The sequence below is a fragment of the Eleutherodactylus coqui genome, chromosome 3 (genome assembly GCF_035609145.1).
Source record: "Eleutherodactylus coqui strain aEleCoq1 chromosome 3, aEleCoq1.hap1, whole genome shotgun sequence".
NCBI lineage: Eukaryota > Metazoa > Chordata > Amphibia > Anura > Eleutherodactylidae > Eleutherodactylus > Eleutherodactylus coqui.
Genome location: NC_089839.1, coordinates 127005428 through 127031818, shown reverse-complemented (window position 1 = coordinate 127031818; position 26391 = coordinate 127005428). Strand labels below are relative to the sequence as shown.

At 42.2% G+C, this 26391-nt stretch overlaps 2 protein-coding genes across 4 annotated transcripts in view; one reads left to right on the top strand and one right to left on the bottom strand.

The window, feature by feature from the left end:
• TFB1M (transcription factor B1, mitochondrial) overlaps positions 1-26391 on the top strand; it is a 187849-nt gene that overhangs the window by 121801 nt on the left and 39657 nt on the right. The gene's annotated exons all lie outside the window — the stretch shown is intronic.
• On the bottom strand, positions 6147-25363 carry CLDN20 (claudin 20). Of its 2 annotated transcripts, none has more exons than XM_066594560.1 (2): positions 25322-25363; positions 6147-6865 (listed from the first exon to the last, which is right to left on the bottom strand). In XM_066594560.1, the coding sequence occupies exon 2, from the start codon at positions 6808-6810 to the stop codon at positions 6148-6150; it is 663 nt and encodes a 220-aa protein (XP_066450657.1). In that variant the 5' UTR covers positions 6811-6865; positions 25322-25363; the 3' UTR covers position 6147. The 2 variants fall into 2 exon arrangements, with proteins under 2 accessions (XP_066450657.1, XP_066450656.1); XM_066594559.1 differs by lacking the exon at positions 25322-25363 and adding an exon at positions 14069-14170.

Here is a 26391-nt window from a genome sequence, read left to right as displayed (position 1 = left end):
GTTTTTGAAGGAATTAGGCAAGGAGGTTGTTCCAAACCTCTTGGAGAACTGACCGAAGATCTTATGTGCATGTCGTCTTGCTCAAATCTTTCTGTCTCCATGTAATCCCACAGACTCAATGATGTTGAGATGTTGAGATCAGGGCTCCTATCATCACTTCCAGAACTCCTTGTTCTTCTACTCAATAAACAAAACCTGGCGCTCCAGGGATTACAGCCATTAACATAAAGAAATAAATAAATTTACTTTACAGGGAGGTCTCCATTGAGAACAACCCCTTTAATCCTGGTTCGCAGAAAGTCACAACGATGCTTTTCAGAGGTCCCAATCAATGGTCCACAATGGGGATGTTAATACTAAAAAAAGGGGAATATACAGGAAAAAAATCACAGAAAGCAGCCATATACTTACCAATGTACCAATACAAGAGGGCAGGTAGAAGCACCACAGCCCTCAGCACTCAGACAGCCACAATGCTAAATGGAGGAGCCACCGCACAGGTGAAGGTACTGGTAAAAAACCACTCACACATCTTCCTTAGGGCTCCTTTCCACTTGCGATTGCGTTTTTTGTAAACGCGATTGTCAATGGGACTTTCTATTGTAAAAAACGCAACGCAATGCACCAAAAACGCAGTTGCGTTTTTTACAATAGAAAGTCCCATTGACAATCGCGTTAACAAAAAACGCAATCGCAAGTGGAAAGGAGCCCTTATACTGAGGGGGCGGTTGCCTTGTACCATACTTGGATAAAGAATATACAGGGTGTTAGGCCACATGGTATTTGTAGTACACCAAGCAGACTTACAAACTATTAGTAATGTCATATATCAGTCCAGCGGGCTGACCTGTACTTCTGAACCACACTGGCACTCCGGGCTCCCCCAGCGCTCAAAGCCACACTGTATGTTACTGACATGTACTGATAAATACGAGGTATTGGTTAATATTGGTGGTATAGTAGGCTCACATATGCCACCACTGAACGAGAACCTTTGATGTGCTTTGTAACTTTGTGTATTTTGACAAATATTAACCAATACCTGATATTTATCAGTACCGCCAAGATCTCTTTAAGGGAGACACACGCTTCACCTCCTCAGTTCCTGTTCCCTGTCCATAAGACGGGTTGGAGGAGGCAGTTGCTTTTTGCCTGCTCCTGTTCTTTCAAGGATTCTTCCAGATCTCTACAGGTGGCAGACTCCAGGCCCTCACTCCTAAACTCTATAGCATGAGAGGTTACCTGTCCGGTGTGAGTCTCCAGTGAGTAAGCCTGGAATCATCCCCTCGTCTCTTGCAGCAGATGCTCCCCTGGCTCTGGAAGTTTTGGAGGGAAGTCCTTTTCCCTATCTCATGGGATTCTTCCCCTGCAGTTGTGGGAGAATCCTTCAGTGGTGGTGGGGGTACTACCTGGGTTGCTGCACCTGGCCTAGAAGTTTGTGGTGCTTCCATCATCAGATGAGTTCAGGTGTGTACTTCTCTAGCTGGTGTCTAGTAACCACTGATTGCAGCAGGGAAGCTGGGAGAAGAAATGACGCTTTCTGAGAGGATCTCAGGCCAGTCTGTAAATAGAATTATGTTGCATAAGGGATTGCATTCTGCCTTTACCTTTCATGAATGAAAGTACGATCAAGGATCTGTATCGTCTATGCTTGGGGCTTATGGCCTCTGGGCTCTACCTACAGCCATTATGACTTTGCCTATTGCATAATAACTTCTATAGCTTTACTTTTAGCCTTTTATGACTCTGCTTATAGTACGGCCTACATAGCCTTATGGCTCTGCCTATAGCATAATAGCCTTTATGGCTCTGCCTATAACCTTACAGCTCTGCCTGTAGCCTGCTGGCCTTTATGGCTTTCCCTATAGTTTGTTCATGGCTTTGTCTTTAGCATAATAGCCATTATAGATTTACTTATAACCTTATGGCTCCGCCTATAGCCGGAAGACGTGACAGAATTCAAAGTGTAAAATTTAAAGGTCTTTATTCCTCCAAGGACATAATAGCAGCAATGTTTCGATCAGAAGGTTTTTGTCAAGCATACAAATACATAAATGTCTATACATCATCTCTGATCAGCCTTCACCACAGCGTGCAAATCCATCATAGTGCCATCCATATCATTTAGCATTAGGTCAATTTAACTGCGCAGTCACAGGAACCTCACAAAATCCCGCAAGACAATGTTAATAAAATGTCATATATATCCGTCAAACTATCACAATCAAATGTGACTATAATATATTAAAAAAATTGCAAAATATATACGCCTAAGTGAAAAAATAGTTGTAAGCGCACCTTAATCTGTCATCCAAATGTGCAAATATAGAGGTCAATCATCCAAACCTTAATAGAGACATACTAAAGCAGAACATCGCAAAAGAATTATAAGAACTCCAATATGAACTTTTGAATAGATGAATGATTCTATGAATATACACCCAACCATCTCACAAATACCATAAATATTTGCACTAACATGGGAATAATTGGTCGCAAATAGAAACACCCACATAAGAGGTGTTAAATCACCCAAATATGCATTTATATGAACGTGGGATTTTCCAAGCCAAAAAACACATATTCCAGATGGATGGTGTGTGTAGTTATCAATATCTACAATTATAAAATCGGTGATCCAAATAAAAAGGGGAAAAATTCCTATAAGGATAAACCCAATGTAAGTAGCTACATGTATATGTCATTACATCATTCCCAACATGAGGATTTCAAGACCAGTCACCCTCCTCATAATAAGGTCCATTTTAAGAGGAATATCATGACAAATCAATATCAACCCGGATATGAACTAATGGAAAGATAAATAATTCCAATATCATACACTGCCCTCTTAATGGTCTACTGAGTCTAATTAATGTTCACGGTAACACTGGAATAATTGACCGCACATAGAAATTTCCCCATAATAGGTGTACATCACCCTAATGTGCATTCATACTAGCACATCATTGACCAAATGAACATCAAAACGCATATTTAAGATGGATAGTATATATAGTCACCTATGCATGTAATCCTAAAGTTAAGGAACTAAGGGAAACAATCCCTATATGGATATACCCAATAAATGTAGCTAAATATCATTCCAGATGTAAACCCCTTATTCCAAGAAAATAAAGATGTCTGGCATCTATGATCCCTTTGTATCACTCATAAGCATCAATAATCAAGAAAAATCATCGGAGTAGCGAATCATATTGATGATATCCCAGAAGAGTATCTCACGATGGATGAAAGTTGTATAGATTTATTGTTCCCATCTCTCATGAAATAATAAGCTTCCAAACAGAATGAATGGCGACCAAGTGGATGTGCATGCAAGATTTCGGCTGGCCATCACATATAACTAAAAAAACAAAGCCAAATGCCTATTAAAAACAGTATATAAAACATATACAGATGTGGTTATCTCTAGGAAGCCTGACTCGCATATATACAATTGTACATTATATTCCAATTTCATACCTTTTGGTGATAAACTAGCTGGTAGCAAAATCTATTTTAATTCCTTTTTCTTCAGCATCACCCCCCTTCAGCAACACAATCACCCCCCTGATAGAACACGGTACATAGTCACGGACCATAAGGCGTAGTTGGTTTACAGAATGACCTTTCTCTACAAAATGTCTGGGAAGCAGTAGATCAGTGGCCTTTGGTACGACTACTCCTTTTATGTCTAATAATTTGAGAACGTGATTGTTCATCATTTTTTAACCCACATATATCAATCCGCAGGGACACGTGATCACATAGGAAGAAGTGCAGGTATACCTGCTCTTAATATTAGAAGATCTACCAGTGAATGAATGTGTAAATTATGACCCCTCAACAGATTGTTACAACAAGAGCAGTTGAGGCAGGGAAAATTATATGTCCTACATAGTGTAATATAAATATACAGAACAGCCTCTGACATTGGAGAGCTGTCCTGCATAGTGTTAATAACATTTCAAGAAAATCTGAATGTCGGATGTAGTTCGACACTGGATTGGAAAGGTAGGGTTAATCCAACAATGTCCAAAAGCAAGAAAAAGCAGAAAAGCTATTGTGGTTATGAAATATGCAGTGTACAATTAGAGTATGTTCACATGGCAGAATCCACATCAAAAGCTAAGGCTATGCACTTTTATGCCCACGTATCCGCATTTGGATTTGGCACTTTTCAGTGGTCATATCCACATATGAAATACAAGAAAAGAAATATGTTGCTTCTTTTCCTTTTTTCCCCCCTGCGTGCAGATTTGAAAGCCGCTCCACAGATACTGCAGTGTTGATTCCCATTCAAATCCTTGGGTCTTACAGTGGCCGCGGATTTGATGCAGAACCTGTGGCACATTTCCGCATTATCAACATACCCTTAGTTTTGTGTTCTGCAGTTATGACAGTGAATAGAAGGGGGTAAATATCTGGTCTTTTAGTGCTTTGACTTTGCGCCACAATGTTTACACACTTGGTACAGTAAACTACCACCATGAAACTGTGGTCAAGTAACGTTAAGCACTTTCAATAACAATGTATTTGTTGGCATTCATACAGTTGCAAAAAATGTAAGTGAACCCTTTGAAATTACTTGGATTTCTGCATTGATTACAAATAAAAAGTGCTCTGATTGTTATCTAAATCAGTGTTTCTCAACTCCAGTCCTTGGGGACCCCCCAACAGGTCATGTTTTCAGGATATCCTCAGTATTGCACAGGTGATGTAATTATTATCAGTGCCTCAGACATTGCCACAGGTGTTCATACTATAGGATATCCTGAAAACATGACCTGTTGAGGGGTCCCTGAGGACTGGAGTTGAGAAACACTGATTTAGATAACAATCAGAGCCCTTTTTATTTGTAATCAATGCAGAAATCCAAGTAATTCCAAAGGGTTCACTTACTTTTTTTGCAACTGTATGAATGCCAACAAATAAATTTTTATTGAAAGTGCTTAATATTAACCTTTTAATCTTGGCATAACTCCTTTAATACAAGCCCTCACTGCATCCACATGTGACTTATAACCAACTACCAAACACAGATTACCTAGTTGCCCTAGCAGTGGAGTGGAAATAGCTTGATGCATGGAGAGGACTGTTGGGTCAGCAATCATGTGAACATAAGAACAAATTAAATACATTTAACTCTCCATCAATCCACCTTCATTAGAACATGATTACAAAATCATATTAGTAAGTCCCACAATGCGGTACTGGGAAAATGTTGCTGATTGGATGGTGACTATTGGCCACCAATAATTGGGTGGGTTTTCGGCTGCATGCAGTTACCAAATTGTGGCACCATACCCTAAGAACCATTTTTAAGATTTAAAATGTGTAAGCCATGAAAGTGCACAACTGTATTTAACCCTTTTCTACTAAAGATGGATTGCATTTAACTACAGCACTGCAGTCCCGCTTTGGTCTGCTTTGTTTGTTGTGACAGCTGACATCACAAGAAGTCAGGTTGCCGCTGCAGCGTCATCACTTATTTTCCTGCATCGGCACTTGCATCCTGAACGCCATGATAACAGGAGTTCGGGAATGTGACACTGCAATTCTCACCTGATGCCCAGGGACTTCAGCTGTCAAACACTGGGACCACAGTGGGACTGCAGTGCTGGAACCCAGAGGAGGCGGAGGTGTAAGTACTGCTTGGTTTATTATTTTATTACAGGCCGCCCTATTAAAGGAATGTTGTTCAGTAACCAGACAGCCCCTTTAAGACATTTTACTTGCTGTATACATTCTGCATTGCCTCCACTGCAAAGAATGCTAATGCTGCAGTCAGAGAAGATTCTTTCTGCTGTTATACCTAGGATCATGTTGGATATGCAGGAAGTGTTTGTATGGGTGATAGTATGATGCTGACCCAATGCTATACTGCCAATCACATGTCCAGCTGTACAAGGTAGCTTTGTTCTGTAAGGCATGTACTGTAGTTCCTATGGAAACCATAAGCTTGAATACAAGAAAACTGCTATTCAGCCACATTTTATTGTTGGTAATTTACAGTTGTCTGTAAAATATTAGTGCATTTCTGGAAATTACAAAGCCATTTTCTTTTTACAAAAGCAATGATTATAAGGAAACTCTTCTCTAATAACCAGATGATTAAGTAGTAAATAACTATACATTTTCCATTTACACGTAGTCTTGCAGATTATAACCTGCACTGCTCTCTAATTGTTGCGCTGGCAGCTCCGATGTTTTTGTTGGAGGAGCGTCCTGTTCTTCCCGCTGCCTCTTGGTGCAGGACGAACAGAAGACTGCGCCTGCTAAAAAATGCATCGCAGCGGAGACAAAGCCGACATAGACTGCTCCTCCGGGTTCGTGTTTGCTGCTCTCTGGAATGGAGGGATCCAAGAAACTGGAAATGATCTCTTTCATGTACCAACTCACTGAAATCATGCTGAAAACACCTGCCAGTAAGAAGCATGTTCCTCCTGCAAAAGCTGTATTGCTTTTAGTTTGGCGATCCCCTCCTAGCTTTGTACATTTCATTCCTGCTATAGAGACACATATCCCCAAACATGACAGTATACAGGACAAGACCATCGTGGTCCGTGCTGTCTGAATATACAAAGGAAGGGAAAGAATGGAATACTTCATTGTGCAGCTAAACATACCAGTGCTGTACCATGTGCAGTCCATCCACAGGCCTTGCATTTGGATGACTGTGGTGACGATGTTTGCCCCAGTCTCTGCTTTAACCTTCCAGTTTGGTAGTAATGTTGCTGCAATGGCCCCACACACTGCTATCATTGCTACAATAATCGCCATGATCTGTAGTCCCAATGACGCCATGTCTGTCACCTTGTCCTAACTGATGTCTGGTCTCTTCAGTCCACACAAGATGGTTCTATGGAGAAACATAAAGGATGAGGGTTGTGCGGGGTGAGGAGAACAGGCGAGCATGCAGCAAAGCAAGTAACCCTAGCGCTCTCTTGCGGAGCTCCTTCAACTTGCAGTATGAACCCTTCAGCAAAGTAAGATGAGCTAACGAAGCACTTCTTACTTGAGGAGATAGAGGTTTCTGAAAGGCTGCGGCATCCGTGTTCTTCAGGTGACCCCGGTAGGACTCCACATCTCTGAAAATCACTACTTAGATGTTGATGCGTTGATAACAGCGCTGATATTCATAGTAATAGATTCAGAAATGTACTAAGTGGCCGCACAACAAACGTTCCATTTGCGGTACTGGTGTATCTTGTCTTCACCGGAACTATGGGTGGAGACCTGGGATTGTCCTAGTGGAGTTATAGGCAACGCTCATTGGCTGCTACATTGCTGCTGCTGTACCATAATCTCCCCTCCCGGCTCCTGTCACTCTCGTGGCCGCTCTCCCTTCTACCCCCCACGGTCTCCCATATCAGCTGTTATGCGTGCTGCCGTTGCTGAATGCCGACCGCACTGTCACCTTGCTGGTCTCACTGTCACTGTCCCCTCCCCCCAGTGGCTGTCTAGAATCTCCATTCCCTGCTCCAGTCTCTCTCGTGCCCACTCTCCCTTCCCACCCTCACGGTTTGTGCGCTGTCACCCCCACGGCCTCCCATATCTGCTGTATTGCATCCTGCCATCCCTGAAGGCGGCTGCGCTGTCACCTTGCCGGCCCCGCTGTCTCTGTCCCCCACTAGCTGTCAGATCTCCTCTTCGGCTGTCACATCTCCCCGTTCCCCTCGACTGTCAGAACGCTCTCTCTCTCCCTAGTCCCCCGGCGGCTGTCACCCGCTTTCTTCACCCTCTATCCAAGTAGCCAGTTGGCTGCTGTGGGTGTTCACTATAACTCCACCCCGACAATCCCAGGTCTTCACCCATAGTTCCAGTAGAGACAAGATGCACCAGTAACTGCATTTGAAGCCTTTTCGTTCACACAGTAAATAACTTTAATTCTTCCTTGTCATTTATCTACAGATGTTTGGTACTGCCGATCATTAACAGCTGCAAAGTGTATCATTATTATGGAACTTATTTGCAAATAGTAGTATGCAGAGTAGGGTACTAAATATACAATACTTTAAAGAACAAAACACCCAAAAAGGAGAATTGCAACAATATAAAATAGTAATGTGTATGTGTGTGTATATATATATATATATATATATATATATATATATATATATACATACATATTAGCTGATATACCCGGCTTCGCCCGAGTTAATTTGGTACTGGTGTTTATCTGGTGTTCACACGGAAAATCTTATGAAGTCGTGGTTACTTTAGAGATACCGGGAAAAACATATGTTCACCATTTTGCATGGTTCTTTGCGTTACCCAGGAAACACCACGGGGAGGTAACCATGCGACGTTTCCTTTATATAAAATGACATCAGGAAGTGAGAGAATTAGATTCCATACATAAAATTTGGACGCTAATTCTTTTGCCCTTAGAATTCAATAATTGAGTTGGGACCCATTAAATTTTCCTACTTATGACATAATCAATGCCCGTGCCAAATTTCAAGTTTCTATGACATCGGGAAGTGAGAGAATTAGATTTCGTAGTAAAATGTGGACGTTCATTCTTTTGCGCTTAGAATTGAACAATTGAGGTGGGAACCATTAAATTTTCCTACTTATGACATAATCAATGCCCGTGCCAAATTTCAAGTTTCTATGACATCGGGAAGTGAGAGAATTAGATTTCGTAGTAAAATGTGGACGTTCATTCTTTTGCGCTTAGAATTGAACAATTGAGGTGGGAACCATTAACTTTTCCTATTTATGACATATTCAATGCTTATGGCAAATTTCATGTTTCTATGACATTGGGTAGTGAGAGATTTAGATTATGTATGTAAAATTTCGACGCTAATTCTTTTGCGCTAGAATTGAATAATCGAGTTGGGACCCATTAACTTTAACTATTTATGACATAATCAATGCTCGTGCAAGATTTCACGTTTCTATGACACCGGAAAGTGAGAAAATTACATTCCGTGCATAAAATTTGGATGCTAATTCTTTTGCACATAGAATTGAATAATCGAGTTGGGACCCTTTAGCTTTTCCTGTTTATGACATAATCAATGCTCGTGCCAAATTTCACGTTTCTATGACACCGGAAAGTGAGAAAATTACATTCCGTACGTAAAATTTGGACGCTAATTATTTTGCGCATAGAATTGAAAAATCTAGTTGGGACCCATTAGCTTTTCCTATTTATGACATAATCAATGCTCGTGCCAAATTTCCCGTTTCTATGACACCGAAAAGTGAGAAAATTACATTCCGTACGTAAAATTTGGACGCTAATTATTTTGCGCATAGAATTGAATAATCGAGTTGGGACCCATTAGCTTTTCCTATTTATGACATAATCAATGCTCGTGCCAAATTTCCCGTTTCTATGACACCGGAAAGTGAGAAAATTACATTCCGTACGTAAAATTTGGATGCTAATTCTTTTGCGCATAGAATTGTATAATCGAGTTGGGACCCATTAGCTTTTCCTATTTATGACATAATCAATGCTCCTGCCAAATTTCGAGTTTCTATGACACCGGGAAGTGAGAGAATTAGATTCCGTACGTAAAATTTGGACGCTAATTCTTTTGTGCATAGAATTGAATAATCGAGTTGGGACCCATTAACTTTTCCTATTTATGACATAATCAATGCTCGTCTCAAATGTTAAGTTTCTATGACATTGGGAAGTGAGAGATTTAGATTCTGTACGCAAAATTTCGACGCCAATTCTTTTGCGCTAGAATTGAATAATCGAGTTGGGACCCAATTACTTTTCCTATTTTGGAGATAATCTATGCTTGTGCCAAAGTTCATGTTTCTACAACATCGGGAAGTTGGAGAACTTTTGGCGAGTCAGTCAGTGAGTTAGTGAGTCAGTCAGTCAGTGAATGAGTCAGTGAGGGCTTTCGTCTTTATATATATATATATATATATATATATATATATATATATATACTAGCTGATATACCCGGCTTCGCCCGAGTTAATTTGGTACTGGTGTTTATCTGGTGTTCACACCGAAAATCTTATGAAGTCGTGGTTACTTTAGAGATACTGAGGAAAAACATATGTTCACCATTTTGCATAGTTCTCTGCGTTACCCAGGAAACACCACGTGGAGGTAACCATGCGACGTTTCCTTCATATAAAATGACATCAGGAAGTGAGAGAATTAGATTACGTACATAAAATTTGGACACTAATTCTTTTGCGCTTAGAATTGAATAATCGAGTTGGGACCCATTAACTTTTCATATTTATGACACAATCAATGCTTGTGCCAAATTTCATGTTTCTATGACATTGGGAAGGGAGAGATTTAGATTATGTACGTAAAATTTGGACGCTAATTCTTTTGCGCATAGAATTGAATAATGGAGTTAGGACCCGTTAGCTTTTCCTATTTATGACATAATCAATGCTCATGCCAAATTTCCCGTTTCTATGACACCGGAAAGTGAGAAAATTACATTCCGCACGTAAAATTTGGACGCTAATTCTTTTGCGCATAGAATTGAATAATGGAGTTGGGACCCATTAGCTTTTCCTATTTATGACATAATCAATGCTCGTGCCAAATTTTCCGTTTCTATGACACCGGAAAGTGAGAAAATTACATTCCGTACGTAAAATTTGGACGCTAATTCCTTTGCGCATAGAATTGAATAATGGAGTTGCGACCCATTAGCTTTTACTATTTAGGACATAATCAATGCTCGTGCCAAATTTCCTGTTTCTATGACACCGAAAGTGAAAAAATTACATTCCGCACGTAAAATTTCGACGCCAATTCTTTTGCGCTAGAATTGAATAATGGAGTTGGGACCTATTAACTTTTCCTATTTATGACATAATCCATGCTCGTGCCAAATTTCCCGTTTCTATGACACCGGAAAGTGAGAAAATTACATTCCGCACGTAAAATTTCGACGCCAATTCTTTTGCGCTAGAATTGAATAATCGAGTTGGGACCCATTCGCTTTTCATATTTATGACATAATCAATGCTCGTGCCAAATTTCCCATTTCTATGACACCGGAAAGTGGGAAAATTACATTCCGCATGTAAAATTTGGACGCTAAATCTTTTGCGCATAGAATTGAATAATCGAGTTGGGACCCATTAGCTTTTCCTATTTATGACATAATCAATGCTCGTGCCAAATTTCCCGCTTCTATGACACCGGAATGTGAGAAAATTAGATTCTGTACGTAAAATTTGGACGCTAAATCTTTTGCGCATAGAATTGAATAATCGAGTTGGGACCCATTAGCTTTTACTATTTCTGACATAATCAATGCTCGTGCCAAATTTCCTGTTTCTATGACACTGGAAAGTGAAGAAATTACATTCCGCACGTAAAATTTCGACGCCAATTCTTTTGCGCTACAATTGAATAATCAAGTTGGGACCTATTAACTTTTCCTATTTATGACATAATCAATGCTTGTGCCAAATTTCATGTTTCTATGACACCAGAAAGTGAGAAAATTAGATTCCGTACGTAAAAATTGGACGCTAATTCTTTTGCGCATAGAATTGAATAATCGAGTTGGGACCCATTAGCTTTTCCTATTTATGACATAATCAATGCTCGTGCCAAATTTCCCGTTTCTATGACACCGGAAAGTAAGAAAATTACATTCCACACGTAAAATTTCGACGCCAATTCTTTTGCGCTAGAATTGAATAATCGAGTTGGGACCCATTCGCTTTTCCTATTTATGACATTATCAATGCTCGTGCCAAATTTCACGTTTCTATGACACCGGAAAGTGAGAAAATTACATTCCGCACGTAAAATTTCGATGCTAATTCTTTTGCGCATAGAATTGAATAATCGAATTGGGACCCATTAGCTTTTCCTTTTTATGACATAATCAATGCTCCTGCCAAATTTCCCGTTTCTATGACATTGGGAAGTGAGAGATTTAGATTATGTACGTAAAATTGTGACGCCAATTCTTTTGCGCATAGAATTGAATAATCGAGTTGGGACCCATTAGCTTTTCCTATTTATGACATAATCAATGCTCGTGCCAAATTTCCCGTTTCTATGACATTGGGAAGTGAGTGATTTAGATTATGTACGTTAAATTTCGACGCCAATTCTTTTGCGCTAGAATTGAATAATCGAGTTGGGACCCAATTTCTGTTCCTATTTTGGAGATAATCTATGCTTGCGCCAAATTTCATGTTTCTACGACATCGGGAAGTTGGAGAACTTTTGGCGAGTCAGTGAGTCAGTCAGTGAGAGCTTTCAGCTTTTTATATATATAATACATATAATAATAGAATAGTAGAGTTGGAAGGGACCTCCAGGGTCATCTGGTCCAACCCCCTGCTCAGTGTAGGATTCACTAAATCATCCCAGACGGATGTCTGTCCAGCCGCTCACCATCTTAGTAATTCTTCTCCCAACTTGCTCCAGTTTGTCTATGTCTTTTTTTAAAGTGGGGTGACCAGAACTGGACACAGTATTCCAGATGAGGTCTGACTAAGGAAGAGTAGAGGGGCATAATTACCTCACATGATCTAGACTCTGTGCTTCTCTTAATACATTCCAGAATTGTGTTTGCTTTTTTGGCTGCTGCATCACATTGTTGACTCATGTTCAGTCTATGATCTATTAGTATACCCAAGTCTTTTTCACAAGTGCTACTACTTAGCCCAGTTCCTCCCATTCTGTACGTGCTTTTTTCATTTTTCTTATCCAGATGTAGGACTTTGCATTTCTCCTTGTTATATACCATTCTGTTAGTCGTGCCCAGGCATATTTATTTGCGTATATACACCTGGCATCCTTATTATTGCATCACCTGTTATTTGAAGGATAGGTCATCAGTGAAAAAGAGGGCAGACAACTCCCTTTAACAAATTAAAGTCTGGAATTTGGAAGATCTGGAATCTGTATGATATAATTTGCCTGCAGTGTTCACTTGGATGCATATAGACATTAACAATTAACCTCCCATTTCAGTAAAGGCTATAGACACCTTGGAGAAAGACAGAATTTGTCTTTCTATACTAAAATCACCCCCGTCTACCAGCTGATTGTCCGGCCCACTGTCAGTGTAACCGGCGGACATTGTTAGTATCCATCCGAAAAGGAAGTGCATGTGCTGGCTTCACTCCCATTGTAGTCAGTGGTAGAGCCACGCTGCTTCGGCACCTTTTGCTTCTCTGCAGGTCAAAACATTGCATCTAGTCCTAACCAAGAGAGGAGCAGGAAGTGTGGCTCTCCCATCGATTTCAATTGGAGTGAATCTGGTGCGCACGCTTCTTTCCCTGTTCGCTTATGGTAACATCTGGACTGCGGGCCAGGCAATCAGCTGATGGACTGGGGTCCCAAGTGGCGGACCCTTGTCCATCATTTACTGATGACCTGTCCGGTAGTTTAGAAACTGAATAAAGAGGGCAGAAAACCCCTTTAATAAGTGTGCACTGTTTTGTCTTCTGCAGTGTCTGTATCCCGTAAGAAGTCTCAATAGATTTGTCAGTAGGGCAGGACTGACCGCTTAATGTTCAGTCCTTAACTAGTCATATAAAGATAAACTGTCCAGTCTCACTGATGGATCTATTAAGACTGCAGTGTCTATATATAAGAAGTAGAAGCTGCAGAAGATGAGCTATGCGAAATTCTTAATTAAACTCTATTGGAAAAATGATTGTCAGACCAAAATACTTTCAAGTGAAAAAAATTGCACCCCCAAAGGTGTCCATAGCCTTTAAATCCTTCATTAGAGCCGACTCTTAACAGTACCTTGAAAGACAGACATCCTGACAAAGGATGCTTTTGTCTTCTCCTGTGATTAAAGGTAAAGCCATTCGGCAAAGTAGAATACAGTGTTATTACTGCAGAAGGCTTTTAGTCTTGGCAAGAGCAGCATATTAGTTTGAAGGTTTAGTGTAAAAATAGTACTGTAATAATGCATTTTGGTAATGAGCAGGCGTTCTGTAAGAATTGTATTAATGACTCATCGATGCCTGACATTTTAGTCATGCTGAGCAGCAGAGCATTACACTTTTTTGCAGAAGAGCGCCATTTAAAAAAAAATATCTAAATTTTCTCCTGTAATTGAAACGCACTTACTGGTAAATAAGTGGTGATGTTCTAGGTCTTCCTTGCTGCTAGAGGCAAACAAATACTGGAAGAGAAAATCATATTCCTTCTTTTTCCCAAGGAAAGAAGATGAAGACAAACTGGATGTTTGATGGGAGGTAGATTTTCCTTTACTCTGTGTTTCATGAAATAAAAGCAAATGGCTGGAGTTGTTTGTGTGCCGTCGGTGCCCTTTCTGAGAAACTATTTGTTCATCACAGGATTTTACTGGAGGAATATGCACCAGCCAGCAAAACTTAGAAAAACATGACAAGGAAGGGAAATTGTGGCACTGCGGATGCTGAGACAATACCAACCTTTTAGGCGAGCAAACAAGTGAATCTTGTGTTTCAGAAGAAGTCTGAACTCTTTAAAGCATAAATTTTAGCCATATGAATTGAAATGCAAGATGCATAGATAAAATATGCTTCCCAGAGTCAAGCAAGACATTGCGGTTAGTGTGTCGTGTTACTGTGCATCTTAGATGCTGTGTCAGCATGGTCATTTTAATAGAGACACCCATCTAGAAGCACGTTGGATATCTTTTAGCCCTTAAGACCACATAAGTTCATTGTGGAATAGGTTCCATTAGGTGTTGAAATCATTCAGGAATGTTGCAATTGCTACAAATTAGACAGAGGTACTGACATGCTCTGAACAACAGGCAGGAAAGGTTCATTGATTCAAGCCACTTGTGCCAATTTCTGACCCTCCCATCAACGCGGTGCAACAGAAATTTAGATTGATCTGACCAGGTGACATTTATCCATCACTCCATGATTTAATTTTTGCTCTCTTTTGCTCACTAGAATCTTGCCTTTCTGTTTCTCTTGGACAGCAATGGCACTCTAACTGGACCCCTGCTGTTATATTTCATCTGTCAGATCTATACATGTGATGGCTTAGATGCAAAGTTTGTTTGCAGTTGCTGCTATATATTTTCTTGCATTTCCTCTCCTTAGTTAACAATCAACTTTCACCCATTCGTTTATCATCATCAGTGTAGGGTCTTCTAGGGGGAGGTTCGGGAATGGGGTTGCTCTTCTCAAGGCGGTTATCCCATTTAGGCAAGAAACTAATAGGTGTTTGATAGGGCCCCTCTTTAGTGGTTTTTCAGTGCATGATTAAAAATTAAAAGGGTATTCCTGTTGTGAGGTGAAGGAATTGCAAATATGAAAGGTGTAGCGTCGCAGAAAAAAAGGTGTGTTGGACAGTTGGAAGGGACCTCCAGAGTCATCGGTTCCAACTAGGGATGAGCGAGTATACTCGCTAAGGCACTACTCACTCGAGTAATGTGCCTTAGCCGAGTATCTCCCCGCTCGTCCCGAAAGATCCGGGTGCCGCCGCGGGGCGGGGAGCTGCGGGGGAGAGCAGGGAGGAACGGAGGGGAGATCTCTCTCTCCCTCTCTCCCGCCCGCTCTCCCCCGCTCCCCGCCGCAACTCACCTGTCAGCTGCGGCGGCCCCCGAATCTTTAGAGACGAGCGGGGAGATACTCGGCTAAGGCACATTACTCGAGCGAGTAGTGCCTTAGCAAGTATACTCGCTCATCTCTAGTTCCAACTTCCTGCTTAATTCACTAAATCATCCCAGACAGATGTCTGTCCAGCCTCTGAAGACTTTCATTGAAGGAGAACTCGCCACCTCCTATGGCAACCTGTTCCACTCATTGATCACCAAACACTGTTTAATATCTAATCTTTGTCTTCTTCCTTTTAGTTTCCTCCCACTGCTTCTAGCCTTTCCTTGTGAAAAGGAAAATAAGGCTCTGCACTGTGACAGCCCTTCAGATATTTGTAGACAGCTATTAAGTCCCCTCTTAGCCTTCTCTTCTGCAAGCTAAACATTTCTAGATCCTTTAACCGTTCCTCATAGGACATGATTTGCAGACCGCTCACCATCCTGCTAGCTCTTCTCCGAACTTGCTCCAGTTTGTCAATGTCTTTTTTTTTTTTTTTTATTGGGTTCCCAGTATTCCAAATGATATCTCACCAAGGAAGAGTAGAGAGGATAATCACATCTGTGCTAAGGAACAATGACTTGTGCATACAGGCATGTTACAGCACCAGTGTTGTATTTGGGTGCAATTTGCTAGACTGTGCTCTGCCTGTTCTTCAGAACAATTCTCGACATCCTCCTCCGACCTCTTTCATAGACAAATTGTTCATGTCCACAGGCTCCCCTTTCGCTTGATGGTTTCTTTTTCAATCACAACATTCTTCGTATACTCTCGACACTATTGCATGAGAATACACCAAAAAATTGGAAATCATTGCAATACTGACACAGACTAGTATAGCACTAATAGCCAGGCCTCATTTATAGTTGCTCCAATCTCTTGATTCTTCCAATCCTATGTTGATCTAAACTGAAACTGATCCATGAAAAACTTGTCACTATTTTATGCTGCACTACGGGGTTGTCTAATTTGCATATACAGAAGCTCCAATAGTAGCTCTTTATTAGAGACAGCAACTGTCTCTTATAAAGTAGCCATTCAACATTTTAACACTACAGACATAGATAGGAAAAAACATGTGCAGTGGTAATGCATGACTAACGGATCTGCTACAGTGGTTCTGTATAGAAAAACATGACTCCTTTCTTCCAGAAACAGTACAACATTTGTCCACGGACTGTGCCTGGTATTGCAGCTCATCCCCACCACTTTAACGGCCAGACGCAATTGCTCAGTTCTGTACATGTGATCCATTTATTCCACTGTGATAGAGATGGAGGAAACAATAGATCATCTTTCATCATCAGTTGCAGTAGCAAATAATGCAGATTTTGATGCAGATTTTTAATGACTGATCTGCAGCGGCATGTTCACGGCAAACACTATGCAGCAAATTTCACGCCACATGGACACACGTTAACGGTACTATGTGGCAAAAAATAGTGTTATTGTGAACTGCAACAGTTTTGTGGTGCCGTCTTCGGCCACCCAGCTCAGATATGTGACCTCCCAGTCAAACTGCATGGTTCTCTGTCATAGAACAGACACTTGAATATGGTGTGCTGTGCTGTCAGCTTGCTCACTTAATATATCTCATGACCCACTGCTTGCTCAAGCGGGTTCACCTGCCCCCGGTCCTGGGCTTTAAACAGCAAAAAATTCCATGCAGGAGAGACACCAGGGGACCGCGGCCGGCAGACCACAAGCCATCCTCCTGCATACAGTCCCGCGGTAAGCGCCGCTCCTGCCTTCCTCCAACAGGGCGAAGAGGGGATTCCTCTGCGACGCCGGTGTGCTCCGCTGCCTCTGGGACTCCCGCCCGCGGCACCACCAGAGGGGACCCCCCCCCCCCCCCCCCCACACGTCCCGCCATCGCTGACCACGCTCTGCCGACTTCTAGGGCCATTCCCAAGCCATTCCCCCTGCACATCACCCCACGGTGGGGGCCGTTTCTGCTCTCCTCTGCTGATGGTCTCCTCTACCTCTGAACCCATCATCTACAACAGCTCCGACTGCTGTTGACGGCTGTGACGGGGAGGGGGCCTCCTCCGAACCATAGACTGCCGGCAGAGGTGTCCTGAAAAACGTCGGGGACCGCACTCATCTACCAACTAGCCTCCTATTAAACTCCATCGAAATAATGCGTCCTTTATCTATAAAACAGAAGAACGAACAATCTCTAACAATGTCCAAGCGGTCCTCAAAACATACTCTATCCCCGACCGCCTCAGATGAGTCGTCTCGTTCGTCAATGGAAGACGCCTCGGCCGTTCAGACCTCCACGCCTATGGACCCAATCAACCCAGGAGTTATCAAAGCTATATCCAACTTTCTTATGCCCCAAATACATTCTATACTACAAAAAGAGCTCTCAAAAATCTCAGATGACATCACGTCTAAACTTACTAAAAAGATTCGAGACCTCGGCCACCGTACAGCGGCTTTGGAGGACCGCATGGACAATGCAACAACTGTCCTTGAGTCTCATGAGAAAGAGGTGGAACAGCTGCATGAAGAAATTTTAACCCTCCACGACAAACTGGAAGATGACGAAAATAGAGCCCGCAGAGACAATTTGCGAATCCGCGGCATTCCTGAATCCATCCAGGACCTCCAATCCACCGCAACAGCTCTGTTCCAAGAACTCTGTCCCAACATCTCTATAGAGAGGCTGGAGATGGACAGAGTCCATAGAGATCTACTGGCCCGAAAACCAGGTGGTCCCCCGAGGAGCATAGTTCTCAAGATGCATTTTCACCGCACCAAAGAACAAATTCTGCGAGCGGCTCGTTCCACTTCTAAACTACTTTTTCAGGGAACGAGTATCAACTCTTCCCAGATTTAGCACCCTCAACATTGGCAAAAAGAAGAGCCCTTAAGCCCTACCTAGAGATCCTGCAACAGAAAAGAATAAAGTATAGGTGGGGATTCCCATTCTGACTAACTTTCACTTTCAAGGATAAATTCCACAGTATCCTATCTAAAGAAGGAGCGCAACGCTGCTTTGAAGATCTCCAACTTCCACAGCTCGCTCAGGAGTTGGTCTCAGCAACCAACTCACAACCCTCCAGATCACCCAGAAGATTAGAGAACGACCAAGAACCATGAATAAAACTGCGCACTTACCCTTATTCAGGACGCATTGAACTTCTCTCTCTTGTATCTCTCCTACCAAAATTTTCCCCGTAAAACACAGAACAGATTCTGAGCTCTCAAGCCCTTTGATGAACTCCTCACATAATGCCTGATCCTTTTTCTCCTTACAGAGATCCGTGGCAGGACTAGGACACTAAACCAACTTGAAACTCTCCTATTAGTCCTATATAGTCCCTCAATAGCAGAGATGCAGGACAATCGTCACTACGATGATCACATAGTTCTGTTAAATACTCTATCAAAACACCCTGTTACGTTTATTTTCCTCTCTAGCTCAAGATCTGACCCATTCAGGGTTTGATGACGAGACTCTCGAGTAGGATGATGGTTATTTGGTGTTATTTATAGGTTCATCCTTTAGCTGTTGCTGTGAGTAAGATGCCTACTCTCATTTCTTGAAGCCTACCATATACTAACCACCGCTGCAGGTAGCAAACGTTTCTCTCTCTCCATCGCTCTTTTTTTTTCTCTCCCCCTCCCCCTCTCCCTCTCCTTACCCCCCCCCCCTCTCAATTCCCTCTTCCTGAGTCTCCCCCTCTAAAAAAGGGGTCTCCTTACTTCATCTCCCATATTATAATTTAAAGTTCCTCTTTGGCACCTCCGCAATGTGCCGTTGCTGTTAGCAATTGCTGCCATGACCACTACGGCAGCCTTACAAGTTACCTGTCTTACTGACAATACTACCTTATCCAGTTGGCCATCCTTCCCATCTCCCCCCGTCCTTCACCTCCCCCCCCCCCCCTCCCTCTCTCTTGGGTCTGGGAAACCAGAAAATTCTTCATTTTCCATAACCTCGTAAACCCGTCCCCATGGATTTAAAAATAGTTTCACATAATGTGCAGGGCTTCAACTCCCCTAATAAAAGATCTAAAGCGTTCCGTTATTACAAAAGTATTCACACCGATATCGTATGTTTCGGGAGACCCACTTCTCTGACCACTCCTTACCCCGCTATCTTTCTCCTCATTATCCCACATTTTTTTCAGCAATGGGACCATCCAAAACAAAGGGGGTGACCATCTGTTTTGGTCGTTCTGTTCCTTTCACCCATACCTCAACAATATCAGACCCCGAGGGTCACTTCCTAATACTAACAGGTGTTATTCAGGACATCCCGGTCACCATCGTAGCATACTATGCCCCAAATTCTAGACAAATCAACTTTCTCACTAAGTTATTTGAAAAGGTAGAAGCTAATAAGAGTGGTACAGTTATCATATGCGGAGATTCCAATTGCATCTTTGACCCGAGCCTGGACAGGAACGCCATCTCCCTTCCAATGCCCCATATACAACCACAACATTCCATTTCACATAACCTTAAAATACTTCTTTCACAATACCACCTGGTTGACTCCTGGAGAGAAGTTAACCCCACAGTCAAAGACTTCACACACTTCTCTGCCCCACATTGTCTATACAGGAGAATAGACCACATACTAGTACCAGCTTCATTTCTACCCCAAATTTCACAATCTAAAATCCTCTCTGTTCCCTGGTCCGACCACAGTCCAGTTTCCATAACCTGCAACTCTCTAATGTCAAAACCTACTAATACCTCCTTGACTATTAACGATTCTTTGTTGGCGCTCCCCGAGATAATGGCTCTATTAACACCTAAAGTTGAGGAATATTTTACCATTAACAGCCCTTCTGCCTCATCCCCCATTTCCCTCTGGGAAGCTCACAAAGTAGTACTCCGCGGTACCCTGATCCAGATTTCCTCTTGGAAGAAAAAGGAGCGCTTGCAGAGCCAATTAGACCTTGAACAGAAAGTTTTACAATCAGAAGAAGCTGCTAAAAAATGTCCATCCCGAGAAAATATGAAGGCCCTTTCGCAAACTAAGACAGAATTGGATCTGTGTATCACAGAACTGGTTGAAAGAAAATTACGTTGGTCCCGTCAACGGTATTACATACTAAATAATAAACCAACAACGCCACTAGCCCGCAGACTTCACGCCCACCCCACAGTGAACCCCTTTTTTAGGCTCCGCACACAACAGGGCACTGTCACGGCAAACCCATTGACCATAACAGCTGAATTCAGACATTTCTTAGCCAAATTATACTCTCAACCACAAAACGCGCCAACAGACCTTCAGAACACATACCTCCGAGACACCACACTCCCTACACTACCAGAATCACTACTGGAACGCCTGGCAGCCAAAATTACTTCAGATGAGGTCAAGGATGCGATAAAAACACTTAAAGTAAATAAACGCCCAGGGCCAGACGGCTTCTCCGCTTCTTACTATAAAAAAATCTCCCCATTACTTCAAACCCATCTTGCTACTTACTTTAATGCAATGCGAGACGGCCAACACATTGGACAAACATCACTCATGGCAGCTATTGGTATGATTCCCAAACCCGAGAGAGATCCGCTGGAAAAAACAAAGTTACCGGCCTATTTCTCTAATTAATATTGATATAAAACTCCTCACTAAAATTCTAGCCTCGCGATTAAATACGACATTACCATCTATAATCTGAAGGGATCAAGTAGGTTTCGTCCCCGGCCGCCAAGCCCCAGACAGCATCTGCCGGATAACACACCTCACATATATCTGTCAAGCTAGGGGCATCCCTGCAATGCTGCTCTCCCTGGACGTTTACAAAGCCTTTGATACCTTGAGCTGGACATACCTGTTTTCGGTATTAGAGCACTGGAAGTTTCCCCGCTGCGTTTTTAACTTGGCTACGCATCCTTTATAACTCCCCAAGAGCCTTCGTTCGTTACAAGGGCTTTTGTTCTGACAACTTTACGATCCAGCGAGGCTTATCTAATGTTGGAAGGCTGGGACAAATACCACATATCGTGGATTGGGAGGGTGAACTCCTTGAAGATGTCATTCCTTCCCAAACTTCTCTATTTTTTCAGAGCTCTTCCGGTTCAGGTTCCAGGGCATTTCTTGAAAACACTTCAACAGACGACCCTCCACTTTATCTGGAATAGCTCTATCCCCAGAGTGGCACGTTCCACCTTGTACAGACATAGACGACAAGGAGGCTTGGGACTCCCACAAAATACTACCAGGCGGCCCAGGTGGCCCAGTTGGCGTCCCTATACTCCACCACAAATACCCCTCTTTGGCTTTCGATAGAGGCCATGGAAATTCACTCCTCACAGTAGAGTCACTACTATGGATCCCCCCGACTCATAGGCCTGTAATAACTAATCCAATTATAAAACACTCTCTAAGAATTTGGGACTCCATAAAGTTCTCCGGGAATCTGCTCTCCCACCACCTACCCTTGCTGCCACTCTTACGTAATCCGCTATTTTTGCCAGCTCATGACTCCCCTTTGGCTTTTCAAAACTGGACGCAAAGAGGCATCACTAAGGTCCACCACTTACTTTCTCGTGAAGCTGTGACCACATTCCCTAACTTACAGAAAAATAAGGACATACCACTCTCGGAATTATTCCGTTATCTACAGTTAAAAAACTGTCTGTCCTCCTTATTGAAAAATACAGATGCTCCACACACCCTTACCCCCTTTGAATCCTTCTGCCTTAAACACCCGCAGGCAAAAGGCCTCATTTCTCAGATCTTTTCGAATCTTGTTCATACCACTTACCGCACTCAGCTACCTTACGTGGCCAGGTGGGAGCGAGATCTGGGAGACGTTTTGAGTGAGGAGGAGTGGTCACAGATCTGGAATTCAACCAATCAAGGGGCCCGCAACATATTAATGTTGGAAACCTCATACAAAATTCTCCTTCGCTGGTATCTGGTCCCAACATGAATTGCACATGCCGTCCCGGGCTACTCTAAGGATTGCTTCAGGGGCTGTTCCTCCTCTGGAGACATGCTCCATATATGGTTGTCCTGTCCCAGGGTCAAAAGACTTTGGATCAGAACATACTCCCTAATTTATTCTGTAACGTTTCATAACTTACGCAAAAACCCTTGGGAGGCCCTGTTGAACAAAAAGATCAAGGACATATCCCCAAACTCCAGAAAACTGATATCTTTCCTCTCCTTAGCCACAAAACAAACCATTGCCCATTCCTGGCATAAAGCATCACTAGATTTTTTCCGAAGTTAAAAGCCGCATGAACTGGTATATGATAAATGAAAAACGTACCTCAATAACAGAAGATAAATATGACAAATTCCTAAGCATATGGACCCCATGGATACGTTATGCCCTCCCTACGGCAGGAATGAACCTACTAATCTAAACATGCCCTCACGGTGCCTTTGCCCCTACGGGCGGCAGTCCTGAGAGAGAGGGAACACCCCCCCCACCCGTCCCCACCCCCACCCCACCGAAATACCATTTGGCCCTGGCCAGGCCATTGTTTTCTTTTATTAATGCATATTGTCTTTCCGGAAATTTGCATTGACAGTTGTGTTTTAAAATAACGATAGTTTACCATTACCTTATTTGAAAAATGCAAGGATTGTTCTACCCTCTTATATCAAAACTGAGAACCTTTTCATAATGCTTTTCCCTTGTATGTATTTTTAATTAAAAAATCAATAAGCATTAGGGCGCCCACCCACTGGCGTTTTTTTCCCTGCGAAATTCGCAGCATTTTTTTCTCTGCAGGGGTCTATGGGACTTGTAATGTTAAAATCGCGATCGCGCAAAATCGCGATTTCGCGGTAAATTGCGATTTTGCGCGATCGCGATTTTAACATTACAAGTCCCATAGACCCCTGCAGAGAAAAAAATGCTGCGAATTTCGCAGGGAAAAAAAACGCCAGTGGGTGGGCGCCCTTATTGTAATAAAAAAAAAAAATTACATGCAGGAAAAAGTGTAATCCACGCTTGCTTGCAGAGTTAAATTTGTAATCTTCTTTTATTTAGTCATATTTAAAATTGCCAGGTATACACATCTCTAACCAGACGCGTATCGGCTGCACAGAGCCTTCGTCAGTGGTATGATCTGAATAGAGTGTGGGACCAGCTTAAATAGGTGTAACAGAAAAAATAATTACAGTGACTGTCAGCTGTACAGGCTATAGGGCAAAAGGGAAAATACACAGAAACATCAAACTGGTGAGATAATGCTTATGATGAAACTTGTAATAAAGCAAATATCGCACACATATCAACATAACACAAAATGGATACCAACGGGCGCTCTGCCAGGGCTTCATATATTTCATTTATTGCAAGATTAACCCCTAGTTGCACTTTATTTATATCTATTGTGGTTGAGCTTCACAATTGTGTTACAAAAGACCATATGAAATTCCCATTGTTATACAATAGCATAATACTTAGCTCCCCTTTATAGAGCAGTAAGCCTGCATATTCAATTATATCAAACAAAGAAGGAAAAAAAAAAAAACCTTCCCCATTTCTCTCTATGAAAAGATATCCTACGTTGATTCTTGCATATAGAATGTTTCTATATACATGATATTAGTCTGACTTGCAATATGGCCCCCCTAAAGGGGTCTGGTCCCAAGAAAAAAAAAATTCCATTTACTTCTGACTCTGGAAAAATATACTCATATTTGGTTCCTACATATGTAATGTTTCTATATATATGGTGCAGGTCTAACTTACAGTATAGCCCCCCCCCCCCCCCCCAAGGGGTCTGGTCCAAATGAACTTCTCTTTTGATCATGTTTGATCCCTGTATATGCAATGCAGGTCTGACTTGTAATTTAACCCCTGAGGGGATCTAGTCCCCAGTTTGTGAATCCAAAAGGACTCTCTAATCAGTATATCATTGAACGTTACCTTGCCGCGCCTGTTATGGGTTACTTTCTCTATACCAGAACATGTGAAACTAGCAGTACTGCATGAGTGTGAATTGACAAAATGATTGGCCAAATTTGAGCTACCAGTTTGGCCTTTTGCTATATATTGTAGATGGTCTGATATTCTGATGTTCAGTCTGCGTGTGGTACATCCAATATATTGTAACTTACATGACGAACAGCCTGCCATATAGACAACTCCTGTTGATTTGCAATTTATATATGATTTAATTGCATATACGGTACTGGTATTGTCACTTCCAAACTCCTTACACTTTTTCCTGCATGGAATTTTTTGCGGTTCTCTGTCATGTTGCACACAACTGCTGTGTATGTTGGGGGCACACTTGTGTTAAGTGTAAATGCTGTGTATACTGTTGATTATTTTATGTAGGACATAATAGGGTTCCAAAGCGCCTCCCCACAAGCTCCACATGTCATCATGTCAGTTTTGCATCCCATTCTAATTATTCAACAAGTAGATGATGTGGACAATTGGGTTGGGTTCACGCACTTCTGTCAAATTGTGGTTTTTATTGCATGATTTTGCGAAATAACTATGATTTGTGAACTCGCCGTAAGGCTGCAGCCACATAAATTTGACGCAGACGTTTTAGATTACAATAGGTGTATGATATTGAATTAGAAAAATCTGACTCATGAAGAAACGCCAAAGGTTATCCACTCAGGATGAGGCCCCACGTAGTGACTGGTGCAGCCACGCTCTGGATCATAAGCTGCAACAGCATTTGGCTTATCTTGAATAAGCACAGTTTTACAGTGTGTTTTACTTGTGGTGCTATGTTTGCATGTGTTTAACATGTTTTACGTGTGTGATCCAAAATGCATATTGCTAAATTACCCCCAATGTAGTACCCCTCATGCATAGAATAGACCCACCTTTCCTGCATGGCCTAGGGGTGCTTTTACAGTAGACAACTGTTGCTCCTGTCTTTCATACAGGAGCGATAGTTGCTCACTGAATGGAGGTGGAGTGTGTCTGAGTTCTCTTCCAGCCGCCCACTTCCATTCGCTGTGAACAGGAAGTCAAACTACTAATGACCACTTGTCTTAATGTATGTGTGCGAGTGCTTCTAATGCTCTGCCGCTGATGTCATTGCTCCGCCCCCTGATGATGCCATCAAAGGTCCTACAACATATATAAAACGGAGGGTCTGACCGACAGAAGAACAACACAGTTAGGGCTCTTGAAAGGGGAGGACAAAAATACAAACACTGAGAATACAACTAAGCCGTTATTATCTCAGAAGACACAACTCAGCAGTCCCGGCAGAAGACAACAACCTACCACCACAACAGAGATCCAGTGGGCTGAAGGAGCTGTGGTGATGTTACTGCTGTGGGAGGAGCCAAGTTGTGTGTGTGATGTGTGGGGTGTAGTAGAGCTGTGTGTGTGCATGTACTATGTAGCAGAGCTGTGTGGCGCATTGCGCCACCAGAAACTCTGGCACTATAATTTCCTACACAACTCAGCAGTCCTGACAGAACACATTGACCTACCACCACCACACAGTTCGGTGGGGTAAAGGACCTGTGGTGATGTCACTGCTGTGGGAGGAGCCAAGCTGTTTGTCTTTTGTAGTAATCAAGCTGCTGTGCCACCAGAAACACTGCTACTATAATGTCCTAATAATTACTAGTTATTCATAGATAAAGAACTGCCTGTTTGCATTGAGCAAGAAGTTGCTCGTTAGTCGCTTTGTTTCAATGAGTTCAAACAAAGCGACTAGCGCTGAGGGATTTATCGGTTTATAGTTGGCCTGTGTAAAAGTACCCTAACTCTCAAAGATGAACTCTGCATTTTCCCATTGTATTTACTTATAAAAAAGACCTTCAGTCTCCACAATACATAATCTTTGCAGGCACAACACATGCAAAAGTATACAGAGGTGACTACAAAGAATCTCCACATTCAATCTTTTTTATAGTACTACTCACACTAGCACTGA

What these genes read in the sequence shown, in the direction of transcription:
- CLDN20 (XM_066594560.1), bottom strand. Translation starts at nt 6,810, where the DNA reads ATGGCGTCATTGGGACTACAGATCATGGCGATTATTGTAGCAATGATA.